This window comes from Leptonychotes weddellii, chromosome 14, assembly GCF_054177405.1.
Source record: "Leptonychotes weddellii isolate Sample4059 chromosome 14, ASM5417740v2, whole genome shotgun sequence".
Classification (NCBI taxonomy): domain Eukaryota; kingdom Metazoa; phylum Chordata; class Mammalia; order Carnivora; family Phocidae; genus Leptonychotes; species Leptonychotes weddellii.
This window is the reverse complement of record NC_138382.1, coordinates 76,891,926-76,910,427: the sequence shown is the minus strand read 5'-3', so window position 1 is coordinate 76,910,427 and position 18,502 is coordinate 76,891,926. Positions and strand designations below refer to the sequence as shown.

At 39.0% G+C, this 18,502-nt stretch overlaps 1 protein-coding gene and 1 long non-coding RNA gene across 7 annotated transcripts in view; both read left to right on the top strand.

The window, feature by feature from the left end:
* The window catches only part of SETX (senataxin), an 86,627-nt gene that overhangs the window by 24,836 nt on the left and 43,289 nt on the right, over nt 1-18,502 (top strand). For all 6 annotated transcript variants that reach the window (XM_081803821.1, XM_081803823.1, XM_081803819.1 and 3 more), the window contains one exon: nt 60-4,283. In XM_081803821.1, the coding sequence (XP_081659947.1) occupies nt 60-4,283 (4,224 nt within the window). The remainder of the gene's footprint in view (nt 1-59; nt 4,284-18,502) is intronic.
* On the top strand, nt 4,290-8,344 carry LOC145717159 (uncharacterized). Its single transcript, XR_014140213.1, has 2 exons — nt 4,290-5,827; nt 6,068-8,344. It is a non-coding gene; the product is annotated as an uncharacterized LOC145717159 (long non-coding RNA).

Sequence of the window (18,502 nt, the reverse complement as noted above, 5' to 3'; positions counted from 1 at the left end):
CATTAAATCCATCATGAATTCTGTTTGCTTATCTAATGTCAGTATTTCTTTCATTTTAGGATTCAGGGTGGAGATCAGCCATTTGCCCAGATTATTGTCCTAACATGTATGAAGAGATGGAAACATTAGCCAGTGTGCTTCAGTCAGATATTGGTCAAGACATGCGTGTTCATAACAGCACCTTTCTGTGGTTCATCCCTTTTGTTCAGTCCCTCATGGATCTTAAGGATTTGGGTGTGGCTTATATAGTAGAGGTTATTCATCATCTGCACTCGGAAGTCAAAGATGTCCTCAACCAAACAGATGCCATGTGTGACAAAGTTACTGAATTTTTTCTTCTGATTTTGGTGTCCGTGATTGAGCTGCATAGAAATAAAAAATGTCTGCATTTGCTGTGGGTTAGTTCCCAGCAATGGGTAGAAGCTGTTGTAAAATGTGCCAAGCTACCTACCACTGCATTTGCACGGAGTTCTGAGAAGTCATCTGGAAATTGCTCCAAAGGAACAGCAATGATATCATCTCTGTCATTGCATTCAATGCCATCAAATTCTGTACAACTGGCTTGTGTGCAGCTGATTAGAAGTCTCCTTAAAGAAGGTTATCAGCTTGGGCAGCAAACTTTATGTAAGCGATTCTGGGATAAACTCAATTTATTTCTGCGTGGAAATTTGTCTCTAGGTTGGCAGTTGAGTACTCAGGAAACCCATGAGTTACAAACTTGTTTAAAGCAAATTATTAGAAACATAAAAGTCAAAGTACCTCAATGTAACACTTTCGTGGATCTGAGTCCTGCAGGTAAAAGCTCTCCGGCATCTTACAGTAAAGAAGAAAGTGAACAAATAGAGAGGAAGTCCAATAAAGATCTACACTGTCTGGAAAACTCCAGCCCAACATTTTCTAAAGAACCAATGAAAGCTGAGGCATATCAAATACAAGAGAATATATTGATTAAAGCAAGTAACACGACAGAAGAGGATAATGAGCAAAATTATATAAAAGATTGGAAACTAGAAGATCATCTCTCAGCCGAGTCATGCATAAAGAAGAGTAGTAAAAACCTTTTCACTGAAAGAGCTCAAGATCAAGTTAAAATAAGTACAGGGAAGCAGAAGTCTGTGAAAGAGAATTGTACTTCAAGAAATGTACTGCAGAATTGTACTTCAAGGAATGGTCCAGAGAGGGGATGTGACAGAGGAATAATAATGTCAACACATTTGTTGACCGACTCTAGCACTGATTCTCCGGAGAAGCCGTGCACATCAAATGAGGATTTCTCTTTCAAGGATGATGCTCTTGGCAAAACCTCAAAATCAAAAACTAAGGCACATAAAAATGAAATTTGTGCTAAGTTATCACATGTAATAAAGAAGCAACACAGGAAAAGTACTTTGATCAATAATACTGGTAATTTAGAGGAAAACCTAACTGTGTCTAACATTGACAGTTTCTATTCAAGGAAAGATTCAGGAGGTCAGAAAGGGGATGGCTTCATGCACAATCTCTCTTTAGACCCTCTCGGCATTCTGGATGATAAAAATGGGGAACAAAAATCTCAAAACAGTTTATTGCTGAAAAAGAAACAACTGAAGAGTGAAGAGTTAGATATTTTCTCTTCCTATGAAAACAGCTATCAAATACAGGAATGTCACATTGATGATAAAGATTTGGTCTCGTTTACAGAAGTGACCAACACTTTCGGGAAGAAAATGTCTCCCTTCAAAGATCCTGTGACTGTTCTTGAATCAAAAGATAAGGAAATTAGCAAGAATACCAGTCAGATGTCTTCTCACTTGAGAGAACAGGCTCCTGGCCTCAGTCCTCAGTCTGACACCTTAACAGATTCTCAGATAGACAGAGACCTCCACAAGTTATCTTTAATAGCTCAAGCCAGCGTTATTAAGTTCCCATCAGATTCAACTCAAAAAAGCTCATCCCAGCTACAAAGAAGAGTGAAAGATGACAGAAGATGTTTCCCGGCTGACCAGAATAATACTGGGGAAGCCTGTCGGGGCCAGATTATTATTATTTCAGATTCTGATGATGATGATGATGATGAAGGAATTCTGGGTTTTGAGAAACATATTAAACAAGATAAAATAGGCATCAAGAAAGAATGCCCGGAGCAGCATATTTCAATAGCTAGTACGAATGTGGAAAAGAAGTTAATAAAGGAAGAGGAGACAAAGTCCGTTTTGCAGTTTGAAGAATCAGATTCTCAGTTTTTTGAGTTTGAAAGTCCATGTGAAGTGTTTTCAGTTTGGCAAGATCAGGAAGCAGAGAAGAATTCAGTTCAAGAGAATGAAAAAAATTCTTGTTCAACTGGCATAGCTGATACCACGAATGATTGGGGTTATGAGACAGATTATGTATCTGAAGAGGTTATTAAGAAGGTAGCAGAGGGCATTGAAAAACACACAGAACCACAGAGTAGTATTTCTGTTGGGGAATTTTGTGAAATTGAAGTAAAAAAACGTAAGAGAAAACGATTTGAAAAACCTATGGCTGAAGGTCCTCTAAGGTCTTCACCTTCTGATAGAAACGAGAACGAGCCTGATATTCTTAATGAGAGAGGTCTGACTGAAAATGATTTTAAAAGTATGGACCTAAGGACAGCGAGTCCCAGTTCAAGTGTTCAGAGAGACAAAGACACTACGGTTTCACTGAAGAAGTCTTCTCCAAAGCTTCGTACTTATTCCAAACCCATTAGAAGAGTCCCACTTTCTAAAACTCCTAAGAAAACACATTCAGATACCAAGAAAGGGCAGAATAAAAGTTCAAATTATATAAGTTGTAGGACAACTCCTGCTATAGTTCCACCAAAGAAATTTCGCCAGTGCCCTGAACCAACTTCAGCAGTTGAGAAACTTGGTCTGAAGAAGGCTCCTCGTAAGGCATTTGATTTGTCTCAGCGATCTCTAGAGTATTTAGTTCAGTTACGCGACCATGGTAAAACTGTTGGAGTGGTTGATACTAGCAAAAAGACTAAGTTAATTTCTCCTCAGACTCTCTCTGTCAGAAACAATAAGAAACTGCTGACAAGTCAAGATCTTCAGTTACGAAGGCAGATGAGACCCAAATCACAACAAAATAGACAAGGACTTTTGGATTATGAAAATAAAGATACTACAAGAGCAGGGCTGTGTCCAGCACAGAATTCTGACATACTTGTCCCAGAATCAGATGGTTCAGATTATAGTTATAAAGGAGGAACTGAGGTGGTTGCTAACAACACTGGGAAACAATTAATAAAATGTGTGTCTTCAGAACCAGAACCCATGAAAACAAAATATGTGTCTCAGGTGACCAGTGATGCTTGTCTTTTGAACCAGTCTGCTTCTGTTGTGTTGAATGGAAGAATACCAACAAAGGAAATCATTGTCTCTGCTTCAGCAGACCCCTTAGGAGGTGGTGACCCAACAGTACATCATTTAGAACTGACAGTTTTGAAAGACGGAGAGCCTGAATCCAACAGTGATACAGAAGATGAGAATATATTTCTAACACAGCACGATCCTGAAGATATGGATTTGTGTTCACAGATGGAGAATGGTAATGAGAAACTCATTGAAGTAGTTCATGGCAAAGATACAGCTCAGGTGGAAGAAGATTCTGTAAGTCGGCCTCAGTTGGAATCTTGGAGTAGCACAAAATGTAAGTACAAAGATTGTGTTGAAACCCCGAAAAACCAGGGTGACTACTGCTCAAAACACTGTGAAGCTAAAGCAGCAGATGAAGATGTATTTCGTAAACCTGGCTTGCCCCTTTCTGCATCCAAGCCTTCGAGACCTTCCACTGCTAAGATTTTTAGCTCAAGTAGTACTTCACGAATTGCTAATCTTTCCAAGTCTTTGGAAAGTGCCTCTGCACTTCCACCAGCTCTAAAAAATAAGTCAAATGGGGCACAGGCTGTTTTGAAAGTCCCACAGCCAGCCTCTGTGTTGTCTCCAAAGCCAGTGGGTGAAGTGAAGAGTTTGTGCAATGTTCTTCATCCTCAGACTCCAAGTAATTCCATCAGGCAAGGTTACAAGCTAACGTTTGGTGAAAGCAAATCCTTCTCAGCTTCCTCTCCAGTCCACATTCTCTTGTCATCGCAGTCCATCTCTGACACCTTTGTCAAAGAGGTCTTAAAATGGAAATACGAAATGTTTGTGAACTTTGATCAGTGCGGGCCCCCAGCAAGCCTTTGTCAGTCCATCTCAAGACCTGTGCCTGTCAAATTTCAAGATTGTGGAGATTATTTTAATGTTTTTTTCCCTTTGATGATATTGAATACTTTTGAAACAGTAAGTATATTTTAGTTGTATACCTGCTGAGACTTTGAAGTTGCTTCTTTTCTTATTTCCGTAGTGATTAGAGTACAGTTAAAATAACTGACTTAGTTTTGATTTAGATGTAGCTTTTAGATTACGTGTTGAATGGGCATTTGTGCCAGACGCTGTTCTAGGTGCTGTGATACAGAGGAAGCACTTTCTCAACCTCTGCCCTTCTGGGGCCTCCCGACACAATTCAGAGTGCTAATGAACCAAGTCCAGAGGGAGCACAGGAGTGTTTTTTGATACAGAGGTAAGGGAAGACTTACCAGGAGATGGTCTCCCTTCTGCATTTATTCTTAAAGTAATATAGACCTTTTTATAGTTTTCTTGAGGAGGTGGCATGGGATAAATTACATTGAACAACACAAAGCAGTAAATCCTGAATTTCTCTTTATATAATAATCTGTCTTTCCAGGTTCTTACTCATCCTAGCGGTTGCTCTCTCCCTTTAACTGTCTCCCCTACCTCAACACATCCCATTCTGGTTCTTCTATCTTCCTTACTCCCCCTGACTAGGATTGCCAAATAAAATACAAGATTCCCAGTTAAATTTGAACCTCAGAAAAACAGCCAATACTTTTAAGTGTAAGCATCCAACTGCATTTTGAAAGATGTTTTTGGTATTCTCAAAGCAGGTTAGGGGTCAGAAGTTAGATTTTTACTTTTTCAAGTTACTTAAAAAAAAAAAAAAAAACAACACGAGTATGTAACAGCCTGAGTTTCTTAAAAACAAAACCAAGAACACTGAAGTAAATATTTGTGTATTCATTCACCTGCAAGATATTTGGGTGGCTGATATGTGGCAAGTTTTATTACAGGCCTGGGGGGTAAAGTGGTGAACATGGCAGACTGGCAGAACATGGCCTCTGCCTTCTGGATGTGATCGTTTCAGATCAGGGGAAGGATGCTAGTGTGATCTAGCACAAAGGGCATAGGGCACTTCTGACAAAAAGGTTTGACAGTCTCTGCAAGCGATAGTATTTACACTGGGACCAGAAGGAATCCACCATGGGAAGTATATTCCAGACAGGGTGAGAGCAGATACAAGTAGGTGGGATCAAGCTTAGTGTGTTGAAGGAAAAGGAAATGTATCATACGAAGGGGCAAGTGTGCTAGATAAGATCATCAAGTAAATTGTGAATATTTGTTATAAAGCTTGAATCAAAGCATCCTTAAAATATACTTTTATATCAATTTATGCCCCCAATTTTAGCCATTGTTTTAAGATTTATTTTACTAGTATTTCAAAAGCATTAGAAACAACTAATTGACAAAGGATCTTTAATACCTCCATAACAGCAAAGTGAAATACTGATTTAGTATTAGGAGAATTATTTTCTTCCCATAGAAGAATTCTTAGCTCAGTGAGCAGTGTATGTAGTTAAGTAAGCTGGGGAAAATAAATTTTACTCATTTTGAAGCTTATTTTTTAATCTTTATTTGCTGAGAAGCCATTCACGGCCCTTAAATTTAGGACAGACATGTTTTTTATATATTTTTCCCTGAATTAAGAGGTAATCCATGGGGCGCCTGGGTGGCTCAGTTGGTTAAGCGACTGCCTTCGGCTCAGGTCATGATCCTGGAGTCCCTGGATCGAGTCCCGCTCGGGCTCCCTGCTCAGCAGGGAATCTGCTTCTCCCTGTGACCCTCCCCCCTCTCATGTGCTCTCTCTCATTCTCTCTCTCAAATAAATAAATAAAATCTAAAAAAATAAATAAATAAAAATAAAAAATAAAAATAAAAAAAAAAAAGAGGTAATCCTATATTCCTCTATAAGATCTCTTCCTTTCAGGACATTTTTGTAGCTCTAGTCTTTTCAAAACAGAATAGGCACAAGTTCCATTTATACATACCCAGAGTTGTTTTTTTTTTGTTTTTAAATTTTTTTTTTTAAGATTTTATTTGTCAGAGAGACCGCGCACAGGCAGGGGGAGAGGCAGGCAGAGGGAGAAGCAGGCTCCCCGCCAAGCAAGGAGCCTGACGCGGGACTCGATCACAGGACCCTGGGATCATGCCCTGAGCCAAGGGCAGACGCCTGACCAACTGAGCCACCCAGGCGTCCTCATACACAGAGTTTATTTTTTATGTTTTATTTTTTATTATTTGAGAGAGAGCACGAGCTAGTGGAGGGGGTAGCTGAGGGAGAGGGAGAAGCAGGCTCCCCACTGAGCATGAAGCCTGACATGGGGCTCTATCCCAGCACTCCGAGATCATGACCTGAGCTGAAAGCAGACACTTAACTGACTGAGCCACCCAGGCACCCTATACATACACAAAGTTTGAAATAGTCAAATACTTTTGTAAAAAATGGCATGCACCCCTCACCCTCTCAGTAACCATTTTTTATTCTTAATGGATCCTTTTGATAGCTACTTCCATATTTCTAAATAACATGTCACTCTTGTGACTTCTTAACTTTTCAGTTTTGGGCATCTTCCATTGCTTTAGGAAGTACCCTTTCTTCCATCCCTACATTCTCACATAACCTTTCCTGTTCCCTCATCCTCATTACAGAGTTATTTTATGATTTTTAGGTCAGTGTTTTGTTGTTTGACTTTATAAAAGGTATCCACAGCTAAGTCATGTAGTATGCTGTAACTGCTTTTCCTTTCCTTCCCAACTCTTGGTTTTCTCTGGATTTATTGTCTCATTTAATTTTCTATATACTTGCAACTAAATTAGCTTCAGACTCTTTTGGATGTTTAAATCTCTCATGATCAGGTATATGAAGTAATCTATAAGTTTCGTATTCTTGGTTTATGATGGTTATCCTGAAGTACTCACCATCCTCATCCCGGGGCTTGCATTTCTTTCTTTCCTGTGTTGGATCTCTGTCTCTTGGGCCCCTAGTTATCTTTCTTGGTTATTCCATCATTTTAGCAAAGCACAGCCTTCCAGCTTCCTGAAAAAAGGATGTGTGGATGATAAAGTTTTGAAACCTTGCATGTCTTAAAATTTCTTAAATTTTCTCACTTTTTCTACTTTCCATCTCACTTTTCTTTTTCTACTTTATCAGAGGACTTCTCACCTGTTGATTTTTTTTTTTTTTTAGCATACTTTTAGTTTCATGGGACTCTTGTTCTCTGAGGATTCCATTTTATAGGATCCTGTTCTTCTTTTCATGAGCGTGGCATTTTTTTAATTTATTTTTTATTTTTTTAAAGATTTTATTTATTTATCTGATAGAGACACAGTGAGAGAGGGAACACAAGCAGGGTGAGTGGGAGAGGGAGAAGCAGGCTTCCCAAGGAGTAGGGAGCCCGATACGGGGCTCGATCCCAGGACCCTGGCATCATGACCTGATGGCAGACACTTAATGACTGAACAACCCAGGCACCCCATGGCATCTTTTTATTGTCTGAAGTTTGTTAACGATAATTTTAAAGTCAGTTAAGAAGTTCTCTTTGCATAGTTCCTGTTTCCCCAATTGCTTTTTGCCTGTTCGTTTTAGTGTATACAGACCTTTTATATTAACTCTTTTCTTCAGATAGCTGATGATTTTGGGTGATCTACTCACAATTAAGAACAGGATACTGAAAAGCAGATAGGAGCATTATTCCTAGTAACCAAAAAGGGGAAACAACCCAGATATCCACTAGCTGAAGAATGGACAAAATGTATTAATGTCCATACAATGAAATATTCAGTTGTAAAAAGGAATAAGCCATTATCTGCTATTTTTACATGTTCATTGATGAACCTTGAAAAATTATATATAATAATGTAATATGAGTATATAATATGTATTGTTATTGTTACTATTATGCTAATACCTGAAACTAATATTATATGTCAGGTACACTTAATTAAAAAGAAAATATTTTGGGGCACCTGGGTGGCTCAGTCGTTAAGCGTCTGCCTTCGGCTCAGGTCATGGTCCCAGGGTCCTGGGATCGAGTCCCACATCGGGCTCCCTGCTCGGCAGGAAGCCTGCTTCTCCCTCTCCCACTCCCCCTGCTTGTGTTCCTGCTCTCGCTATCTCTCTCTCTGTCAAATAAATAAATAAAATCTTTAAAAAAAAAAAAAGAAAATATTTTGGTAAGTGAAAGAAGTCAGGTATGGAAGGCCTAATATATATTGTATGATTCCATTTATATGAAATGTCTAGAATAGGTAAATCCATAAAGACAGAAAGTAGATTATGGGTTACCAGGGGTGGAGGAGGAAAGGACACTCCCAATAGGTATAGGGTTTATTTTGAGATGATGCAGGTGTTCTGGAATTAAATAGTGGTGATAGCTCCACAAAACAGTGAATATACTAAAAACCACTGAAAGGGTACACTTTAAAATAGTGAATTTTATATTGTATGAAATACATCTCAGTTTGTAAAAACACTATAAAAAAGGGATGAATTTAAATAGTGACAGGTTAAAAGAGATGCTTAGGATACCTGAAGCTCCTGCTTTGCTAAAATGATCCTTTTTATTGCACTGTGGGGAAGTTAAATGTGATCTGAAGGACACCATAACATGGTGAAACCCAGCATTAGTTTCATTCTTTATGTGAAAATTGTATGCTTCGGTGTAGTTCCAAATCTGTATTTTGTTGTATATAAGATTAAAAAGAAGCTCTGAGTGAAAGGGTAGGCTAGTTAACCATTGGCGTTTTGTTGTAAAGCCCCATTCCCACCCTTATCAGTCAGTATCTTTATAGTCTTTTTTCTCTCTTAAGTGAGGTCAGATTCCCCAAAGAAGAATCTTCAGATATTTTGCCTCGAAAGGGTAGGCCTGACGGGCAGCTGACCATGGGATGAGGGTGGGGGACAGGGAAGGGTCCCAACATTCAGTGTATAAACATTTGCCTAATTTCCCTCTTTGTCAGTGCCGTGTCTCCACCGTGCCTGCTTTCCCCACTGCTGTCCCCAAGGCTGAAGACTGTTTTTTTTACCCTCTCCACAGACAAAATCTCTGCAGTATTTTGTGGGTTGCAGAGAGGGGCTGTCTCTCTTCAGCCCTCCTTCCAGATTAGAGGTCTGCATCAGATTGCTAATAGGTTGCAGTTCAGCTTCTTGGACTTGCTGAGTTAGCTACCATTCATCCAGCTGCTTTCCCCCTTCCAACATTTTGATACATGTGTCTTCTGTTCTTTGTCCTAATGAACTAATCTGTTTTTAAAAATTGCTTTGGTGTTTTGGTGGGGTTTCAAGAGGAGTGAAAGGGGAAATGCCTGTGTTCAATCTCTCTGTTTTTTTAAAGATTTTATTTATTTATTTATTTGACAGAGACACCGCGAGAGAGGGAACACAAGCAGGGGGAGTGGGAGAGGGAGAAGCAGGCTTCCCGCTGAGCAGGGAGCCCGATGCGGGACTCGATCCCAGGACCCTGGGATCATGACCTGAGCCGAAGGCAGACGCTTAACGACTGAGCCATCCAGGCGCTCCTCAATCTCTCATTTTTATTTGAAATTTTCTGTCTCTTTTTTTAACCATACAGCTTAAACAACATTGTTTTCGCATTTCTTGTTTCTTCAGGCCAACAGTTATTAGTGGTGGTATTAAGATGCCTTGATTACTTCTAATTTTTATTCTAATGAGCCACAGGCTATAGCATCAACCCTCATCGAGGCTCATCACTCTCATTCTGATGTAATTTGACTTCATAATGTTTGTCAATAGAATGCTATAGTGGGTGTAGACTCTTATTTACAAAAATTTGGTTGGTCTCTTATTTAGGACATAAAGCATATCTAGTTAATACACCTTACTGCAGGTGAAATGTAATGACATGTAAATTATCCTTTGGTGCAAAAGACAAATGGGAGCAAATTCAACTTCTGGCAATATGAGTCTTTTATATACTGATGTGCCTGATAGAAGATATATTTATTTTTTAATCCTTGCATTTAACACATAAAAGTATTAGATAAATGTATGCCATTTTGGCAGGTTCCCCTTTTTTAAATGGGCCATTGTGGCGAATGCTCTTTTATCTTTTTTTTTTTAATAATTTTATTTATGTGAGAGAGTGAGAGCGCGAGCAGGATGAGGGGCAGAGGGAGAAGCAGACTCCCCGCTGAGCAGGGAGCCTGATGTGGAGCTTGATCCCAGGACCCTGAGATCATGATCTGAGCCGAAGGCAGACGCTTCACCAACTGAGCCATCCAGGTGCCCCTGCTCTTTAATCTTAACATTTATATTTGCTGTCCTTGTCTGCAGTCCTCTCCTGTCACCAGGCTCATTTTAGGTTGTATGGACAGGGAGTAGGTAGGAAGTAAGTGCTCTTCTTGGGTACTAACTTTGATTATCAGTACCTAAATTCCCTGCAGGGAAATTCCTTCATTTCTTTAGCTAATCTCAGATTGTAATTTGTTCTGCGAAGGAAGCAAAACAGGCTGATACGATAAGTGATGGGAAGCTGCTCTTGAGACCTGGCTGGGAGCCAGAAGAAGAGCATTTTGTGCAGGGTAGAGGGGAGTGTCCGGAACGTGATGCTTTGAGATAGGAACTAACTGCGCATGTATGAGCAGAGAGATTAGGCTGGTGTGTCTGGAGTGAAGGAACTGAGGGGGAGAGGGAAATGTAATAAGACTGGAGAAATAGTCAAGAGCCAGGTGGTGTACGGCCCTGGAAACTGTGGGTTGGGTTTCATCCTCAGTTTAGTGAGAAAGTGTTGGAAGATGTTTAGTTGGTTGGTGTTAGGCTGGGGAGTAGTAATATGCAGTAGATTGCAATTTTTTACATATCATTCTTGGTTGCTCCATGGAGAATAATCTGGAAAGGCAAGTATAGATGCAATAGATGTGTCAAGGGGCCGTTGCAGTAGCCTGGGAGAAAGATGATGGTAATTTGATTTGGGTGGCAGCTCTGGAAGTAAAAGTGAATGCATTGTGGGTAAGTTTTGGAGATGTATTGATGGAATGGATGTGGGAATTAAGGGGAAGAGAGGATGATTCTGAGGCTTTTGGCTTAAGCATCTGGTTAGGCGGTGATGCTGTTTACTGGGCATCACATGAGTTTGGGCTAATGGCAGTCTCTTCTGGAAGTGACATCACAGAAGCCAGAGGGGTATAGTTGAATGTGTCAGACGAATATATATTGTGAGAAAGCCTTGGGACAGTAGGACATGATTTGGGTCTCAGGGTGGAAAGGAAATGACAGACCAGATTAGAAGAACTGCTACAGATGGAAATTAGAGTGGATTTTTTTAGTTTGCCCTTTTTCCTTCCTCTCATCGCCCTGGGCTAGAACACTGCTCTGATGTTACCGTGTAGTACAGGGCAGAAAAGATGCAGCTAGCTCATGTCAGCCAAAAGTAGTTAGGCAGCATTAGGGTGGTTCTGTAGCCCAGCCCATGTGAGGCATGGCTCACAGTTAGTCTTTGAATTCCTTGGTTCTTGAGAGTTCTTGTCCCTAGGGCTAGGTTATTATAACCAAGAGAGTTAGAGTTTGAAAAACATAAGTGCTGGGGTAGATTTGCAGATTATAATACTTCATGCTCATTTCCTGAGGTATGTCTCTCCCCTCCCCCCCATTACTCCCTACCCCATTCATTAGCAGAGGCACAAAAGCTAGAGTGGTGCTAGGATTTAGCCCCTTGTGTCTCTCCCACCCCCACCCACCACCCATACCTTTCCAGCTGATATGCCTAGAATCTGTGGGGAGTATGAATTCAAGAAGGGGAGATGAATCTCCTTGGAGTGTAGTCACTATAAGAGAAAAGTAGCAACCTGGAAAATATAGAAGGATAAAGCAAAAGTAGTGGAGCAGACAGAAGAAGATTTAGCCTGTTAAATATTTTCAGAGATAGAGGAGAGAACATGAAGCATGAAGCAGGAGGGAGAAACCATAACAACACACAGAAGATAGTGTGGATGAAAGAGAGAATAGTTGAAATCAAGAACTCATTAAGTGGCACAAATATTAAATATACACAATCTGAGGAATCAGGAAAGGATGGAAGTGGGAAATAGAAAAGAAAAGGCACAAGGTTGGGCACAAGTATTATTCTATGTGTAATAAGGATCTCAGGAGGGAAAAAATGAGCTGGGGTGATAAAACTGAAAATTTCCCAGAAATAGGGAAGGATTTAAGAGTTTGGGTTGAAAGGGTTCTTAGTGTGCCAAGGGAATATAACTAAGCACATGTACACCTTCTTAACAGTTGCAGCAAGACCTTTAGAACGTACTAAAGAGGCAGGTTCCAGTAGTAATACTGTCTGCCAGAGGTTCGCGTAAAAAGAGCCAGAAAAGTTTATGATGAAAGGATGGAAAAGAGTAACAGAATAACATGACCAAAAGAGAGCAGAATTGCAGTTTTATTATCAAACAAAATTGAATGTGAAAATAATTCAGAAACACAAAGACAGTAGATACTCATAAAAGGAACAGTGACCCAAGAACATACAATCGACTGTGAGCATGCATGGATGCAATAGTGTAATCTCAAAATAGACAAAGCAGCAGTTGACAGAGCGGTTGTTGTGGATGATGACAGGCACTACAGCTAATATTCCGTAATACAGTTCATGAAGGCGAGGAAAACAGCAGTGAATAATTGGAAGAGTCATAATTCTGATCATTTGCAGATGGTATCACTATCTACATAGAAACCCCAATAGAATCAGTAGTTGGGTACAAGATTGATGTGCCAAAAAAAAAGTTCTTTTATAGCTGTAATAACTAGCTAGAATATATAAAAGAAGTATCAGTTATAACAAAACCCAAACTGCAAACATGTGAAGAGTTAGCCTAACAGCAAATGCATCAGGTATTTATGGAGAATAATTAAGAGACTTAACTCTGTTTTAAAGGCCATTAAGGAGGAGTGAATAAATGAAGAGAGGTGCCATATTCATGGATGAGACCATTTAACATTGTAAAAATGTGACTTCTTTCTGAATCTATACATTTGATGTAGTTTGAGTTAAAATTCCAGCAGGATTTTTTTAAAAAGATTTTTATTTATTTATTAGAGACAGACCTACCACAAGCCGGGGGGAGGGACAGAGGGAGAGGGAGAAGCAGACTCCCCACTGAGCAGTGAGCCCAACTGGGGGCTTGATCCTAGGATCCCGGGATCATGACCTGAGGTGAAGGCAGATGGTTAACCGACTGAGCCACCCAGGTGCCCCTCAGCAGGATTTTTTGGAAGAGCTTTATAAGCATTTTAAAATTTGTGTGGAAGAATAACATACTTTATAATAGTCATTTTGAAAAAGAATCAGCGTAATGGGGAGAGGGGACACTTGTTCAATATAAAGACATATTTCGAAGCATAGAAATAGATAAGAGGGGCACAGGAAAGGGCAGACAACTCACTGAAATGGCACAAAGACCCTTTGGCTCCTGAGACCTAACTCTTCCCTGCATGTATGACAACCTAGGGTAAGACTGATAGGCCACCACAGGTCAGCAGGGAAAGGAGAGACTGTTCGATAGTAGGGGGAAAATTGGCCTACTCCAGTAGAAAAAAAATTAGCCTACATTACTATCTTACAGCACATTATCTTCAATTAACATATATTTGAAAGGTAGAATTACATAAGATAGAATAAACAATATCAGAAAACACATGTCAATTTAGGTGACTAAAGTCCTAAAAACCCAAGAAGCATTAACCCTAAAACGAAAAATTTGGATTTTACTCTGTAATAGTTAAGAATTTTTCAGTGAAGGACCCCATATTCGTAGTTAACAGATAGGAAGAAGAGTTAAAATATTCCAAAAGTGACAAGAGACAACTAGGATATACAAAGAGCTTTTGTAAACCAACAAAAATACAGGGAAATCAATAGGAGATGGACAAAAAATGAAACTAGCAGTCCACCGAAGGAAGACTAAATGGTGAATAACTATATGAAGTGCTGCTCAAAGAAAAGGACATTAAAATAACAGAGTGGTGAGCCAAAGTTTGTGATCGCTCTGACTGCTTAGTCTCACACTGGTGTGTACTAACCAGAACACACACTTGTCCATCCATGGGGATCTGTGCGTCTCAGGATGTTATTTACAGGATTGTTTATGGAATTAGAACCAGTTAGGATGGATGAATGAAGTAACAACAGTTCCAACTGCAATCAGTAGCAACAGACTCTTAAGTATTGATTGAAAAAAAGTAAGCGGATTTATACCACAGTGTCCTTTGGGTATACACACACTGCACTGGATTTTTTTAGTGATAACTAGTACCAGAAACAGGGTGGGTGTGGAAGGTGGAAGTTGTGGGAGTGGGCATCTGGGGTAAAAGGAAAAATCGAACAAGAGAGGCCTTGCATAGACTGTTGATGGGAGTAGATCTTGAATTCTGATTTACTGTTTACCTGAAATCAAAAGCAAGGAGGCAAAAAAAGAGCAAGGAAGTAATCTTTGAAAGTGGAGTATGCTACCTGGATGAGAAATTTTGGTGGAGTGGTTAGGACAGAAGCCAGGTATAAAAGATGTGAATAGCAGGACTGTTTTGAAAAAAGAAGGGGAGCAGAAAAATATGGGCAGTAGTTGGATGGTGATTCGGGAGTTAAAGAAGGATTTGTTTTGGTTGCTAGTGGTGCTTTTTTCCCCCTTTCATTAAGAAACCTTATAAAGCAGTTTCAGAATCACAGCAAAATTGAGGACAAAGCACAAAGTTCCTCTATTACCCCCTTTTCTCCACATGGTTTGGGTGGGTTTTTTGTTTTCCAAGAGGTAAGTCAAGGTGTATGCTGATGGGAAGGGGCAGTGGGCAGGAAGAAATTGATGTTAAGAAAATGGGTAACTTCAGAAATTTGAGTCTTAAGGAGGACAAGAGGGATTCAGAACAAAAGTCAGTGGGTTTCGCCTTTGACTTTGTGAAGAAAGGGAATATAGGACATATGAGTGGCAGTTGCTCTGTAGGTTTTGTGTTTGGTTCTGTCTTGTTGTAAGGCAAGAGCAACATTGGTTACTGGGAACCACCCTTGTAAAAACTCCTTTTCCACAGTGAAATAGCTGTTATTTTAATAATGTAGTTTTTTTAAATCAAGAGAATTATCTTAACCGTCCCATTATAATCAAAGAAAATGTATATAGTGGTAATATTTTTATCAAAATGTAATAGAATATTTGATCTGAAAAATTATCAAATTTTTAGAAACATACAGTTTTGTAGAATAATCTCATTCTCTATTGGGAAAAAAGAAGACTGGTATATCCTCTGACGACAGGGCCTGACTGGACATGTCCCCCTCCTCCCAGTGTAAAGAAAAGGAGCATGGTATGTTTTTGTAGTTACAGTGCATTGTATGATATTACAGCATTTCCACTGTCCTGTAATAATTTGAAGAGCCAATGAATGTTAGTTTCTGTTCAGTGCATTGTAAATGTTCTACTCAGGGAGCTTATTTTCTAACTATATGCATGATTATTTGTTCTCTGAACCTAGGTGATTTCTTTGATGGACCACAAACATTCACTCATTTGTACATTTAACTGTTATTTCATTTAGTGTGAAAATATTAGCACATGCCATTCATGATGTTTAAACTTTCCAAGTCCAAAAAGGTTATGAAACAGATAAAAATGTAACTTCATCAAATGTACAAACCAGTGAATATTTAGTATATATTGAGTATATTCATTAGTACTTTTTGAATTTCTCTGTGATCTCTCAATAAGTTTGGCCTATAATAGGAGGCCACTATAGCTTGACGATCAGAGATCCTCTTTAGTTCTGGTTCCTAAGGTTGCTTTAGAAATTAATATAAGTCCAAATAATTTCAAACTAAAAGTCTGTCCTCTCTCCAGGATGGGAACTATCTGGGACCTTCTGGGCACTCTCAGGCAGATACCCTGTTCTCTAAGATAAGCAGGTTTGAGATTTTATTGATCGGTCCTTTTCTTTCTCACTCTTTGTTGTACCTACTAGGATGCAATTTAATAGCTTTATTGAAGTAGAATTTATATACTCTGAAATTCACCCTTTTAAAGTATGCAGATGAATTTTTAGTAAATTTACAGAGTTTTATAACCATCACCATAATCCAGTTTTTAGACATTTCCAGTAGCACTAAAACTAGCCCTTGAGCCCATTTTCAGTCACTCCCCATTCTGCAGCCAGCCTCAGGCAGACACGAATCTACCTTCTGACTCTGCAGACTTGCTGTTTCTGGATATATCCTATAAATAGAATGATAAAATATTTGGTCTTTTGCATCTGGTTCCTTTTACTTAGCATGATATTGAGGGTCATCCATGTTGTTCATGGCTTTTTATTCTCAGATAATATTTCATTGTATGGTTAATGCTGTATTTGTTTTTCCAGTCACAGTTGTTGAACATTTGGGTTGTTTCCAGGTTTTGGCAATCTTGAATGAGGTTATGAACATAGTATGCATCTTTGAAGGTGATTCTTCAGACCTGCCACATTGTGGGGCACTCTGGACATGGAAGTGGGTGATACAAACTGATTGTAGCTGTGTTGGACCAAAGTCTGACCTCATTAGCAAATAATTCTCATGCTCCACTCCATAAATGCTGGGGAGTCTTGGTTGGTTAACCCTCGTGATGTGTAATTCTTTTTATACATTGTTGGATTCCATTTGCTAATGTTTTGGTGGGGATTTTTACTTTTATGTTGGAGATACTGAGCTATAGTTTTCTTTTCCTGTAATGTCTGTCTGGTTTTAGTATTAGGGTAGTGTTGGCCTCATAGAATGAGTTAGGAAGTACTCTTCTGCTTCTGTATTCTGGAAGAAATCATAGAGAATTGGTATAATTTCTTCCTCAAAAATTTGGTAGAATTCACCAGTGAATTCAGCTGGCCTGGGTGTTTTGTTTCAGAAGGTTCCTTTTGTTTACTGATTGAATTTCTTTAATAGATGTTGGCCTATTCATGTTACCTATTTCTTGTGTGAATTTTGGCAATTATTTCTTTCTAGGAATAGGTCCATTTTACCTAGGTTATCAAATTTGTGGTCATAGGGTTGTTCATAACCTTTGTTATCTTTTTCATGTCTGTGGGATCTATAGTGATGTCTCCTCTTTCATTTCTGATATTGGAAATCTGTGTCTTTTTTTTCTTAGGCTTCATGAGCTAGAGGCTCATCAATTTTATGATCTTTTCAAAGAACCAGCTTTTGGTTTCATTGATTTTTCTTACTGATTCCTGTTTTCAATTTCATTGATTTCTGCTCTTTTATTATTTTTCTTTTTATGCTTGCTTTAGATTTAATTTGCTCTTCTTTTCTAGTTTCCTAAGGTGGAAGCTTAGATTACTGATTTTAGATCTTTCTTCTTTTTATGCATTCAGTGTGGATAAACTTCCCTCTAAGCACTGCATTTGCTACATCTCACACATTTTCAGAAGTTGTATTTTTCATTTTCAGTTAGTTCAGTATATTTTTTAAATTTCTCTTGAGATTTCTTCTTTGGCAATGTGTTTAATCTCCAGATATGTTGGGCTTTTCCAGTTATCTCTGTTGTTGATTTCTAGTTTAATTCTGTTATAGTCTGGAACAGACAGTGTATGATTTCTGTCCTTTGAATTTGTTAAGGTGTGGTTTATGGCCTCAGATGTGGTCTGTTTCGCCATGTGAGCTTGAAAAGAATGTGTGATCTGCTACTGTTATGGAGTAGTCTATAGATGTCATTTATATCTGGTTGGTTGATGGTGCTTTTGAGTTCAGCTGTGTCTTTCCTAATTTTCTGCCTGTTAGATCTGTCCATTTCTGATAGAGGAGTGTTAAAATATTAGATTAATTAATTTTTTTCTTGCAGTTCCATCAGTTTTTGCCTCACTTATTTTGATTCTCTGTTGTTAGGCACATATATATGAAGGCTTATTGTGTCATCTTAAGAGTATTGACCCATGTATCTTGGAGTAGTGACTTATTTGTCCCTCAGTGATACCCCTCTTCATCCCTGATAACTTTCCTTGCCTTGAGGTCTGCTCTGTTGGAAATTAATATAGCTGCTACCTCTTTCTTTCCCTCCCTCCCGCCCTGTCTTTCTCTCTCTCTCTCTCTTTCTTTCTTTTTTAAATTGTTCCTTCTATTGTTTGTTAGAAAATGTAGATGATAAGTTTTTTTTTTAAATCCTGTCTGCCCAGTTACTAGCTGTATTGCTTTGGGCATGTCATTTGAATATTCTTAGTTTCTTCAACTGGAAATGGCATCTACTAGCAGGTGCAGTGGTGTCAAGAAATACATGTAAATTGCCTTGTGTGATACTGTTTCCTTTCTTTCTATTAGTGTTAGCATGGTTATCTTTCTCCATCCCTTTACTTTTTTTTTTTTTTT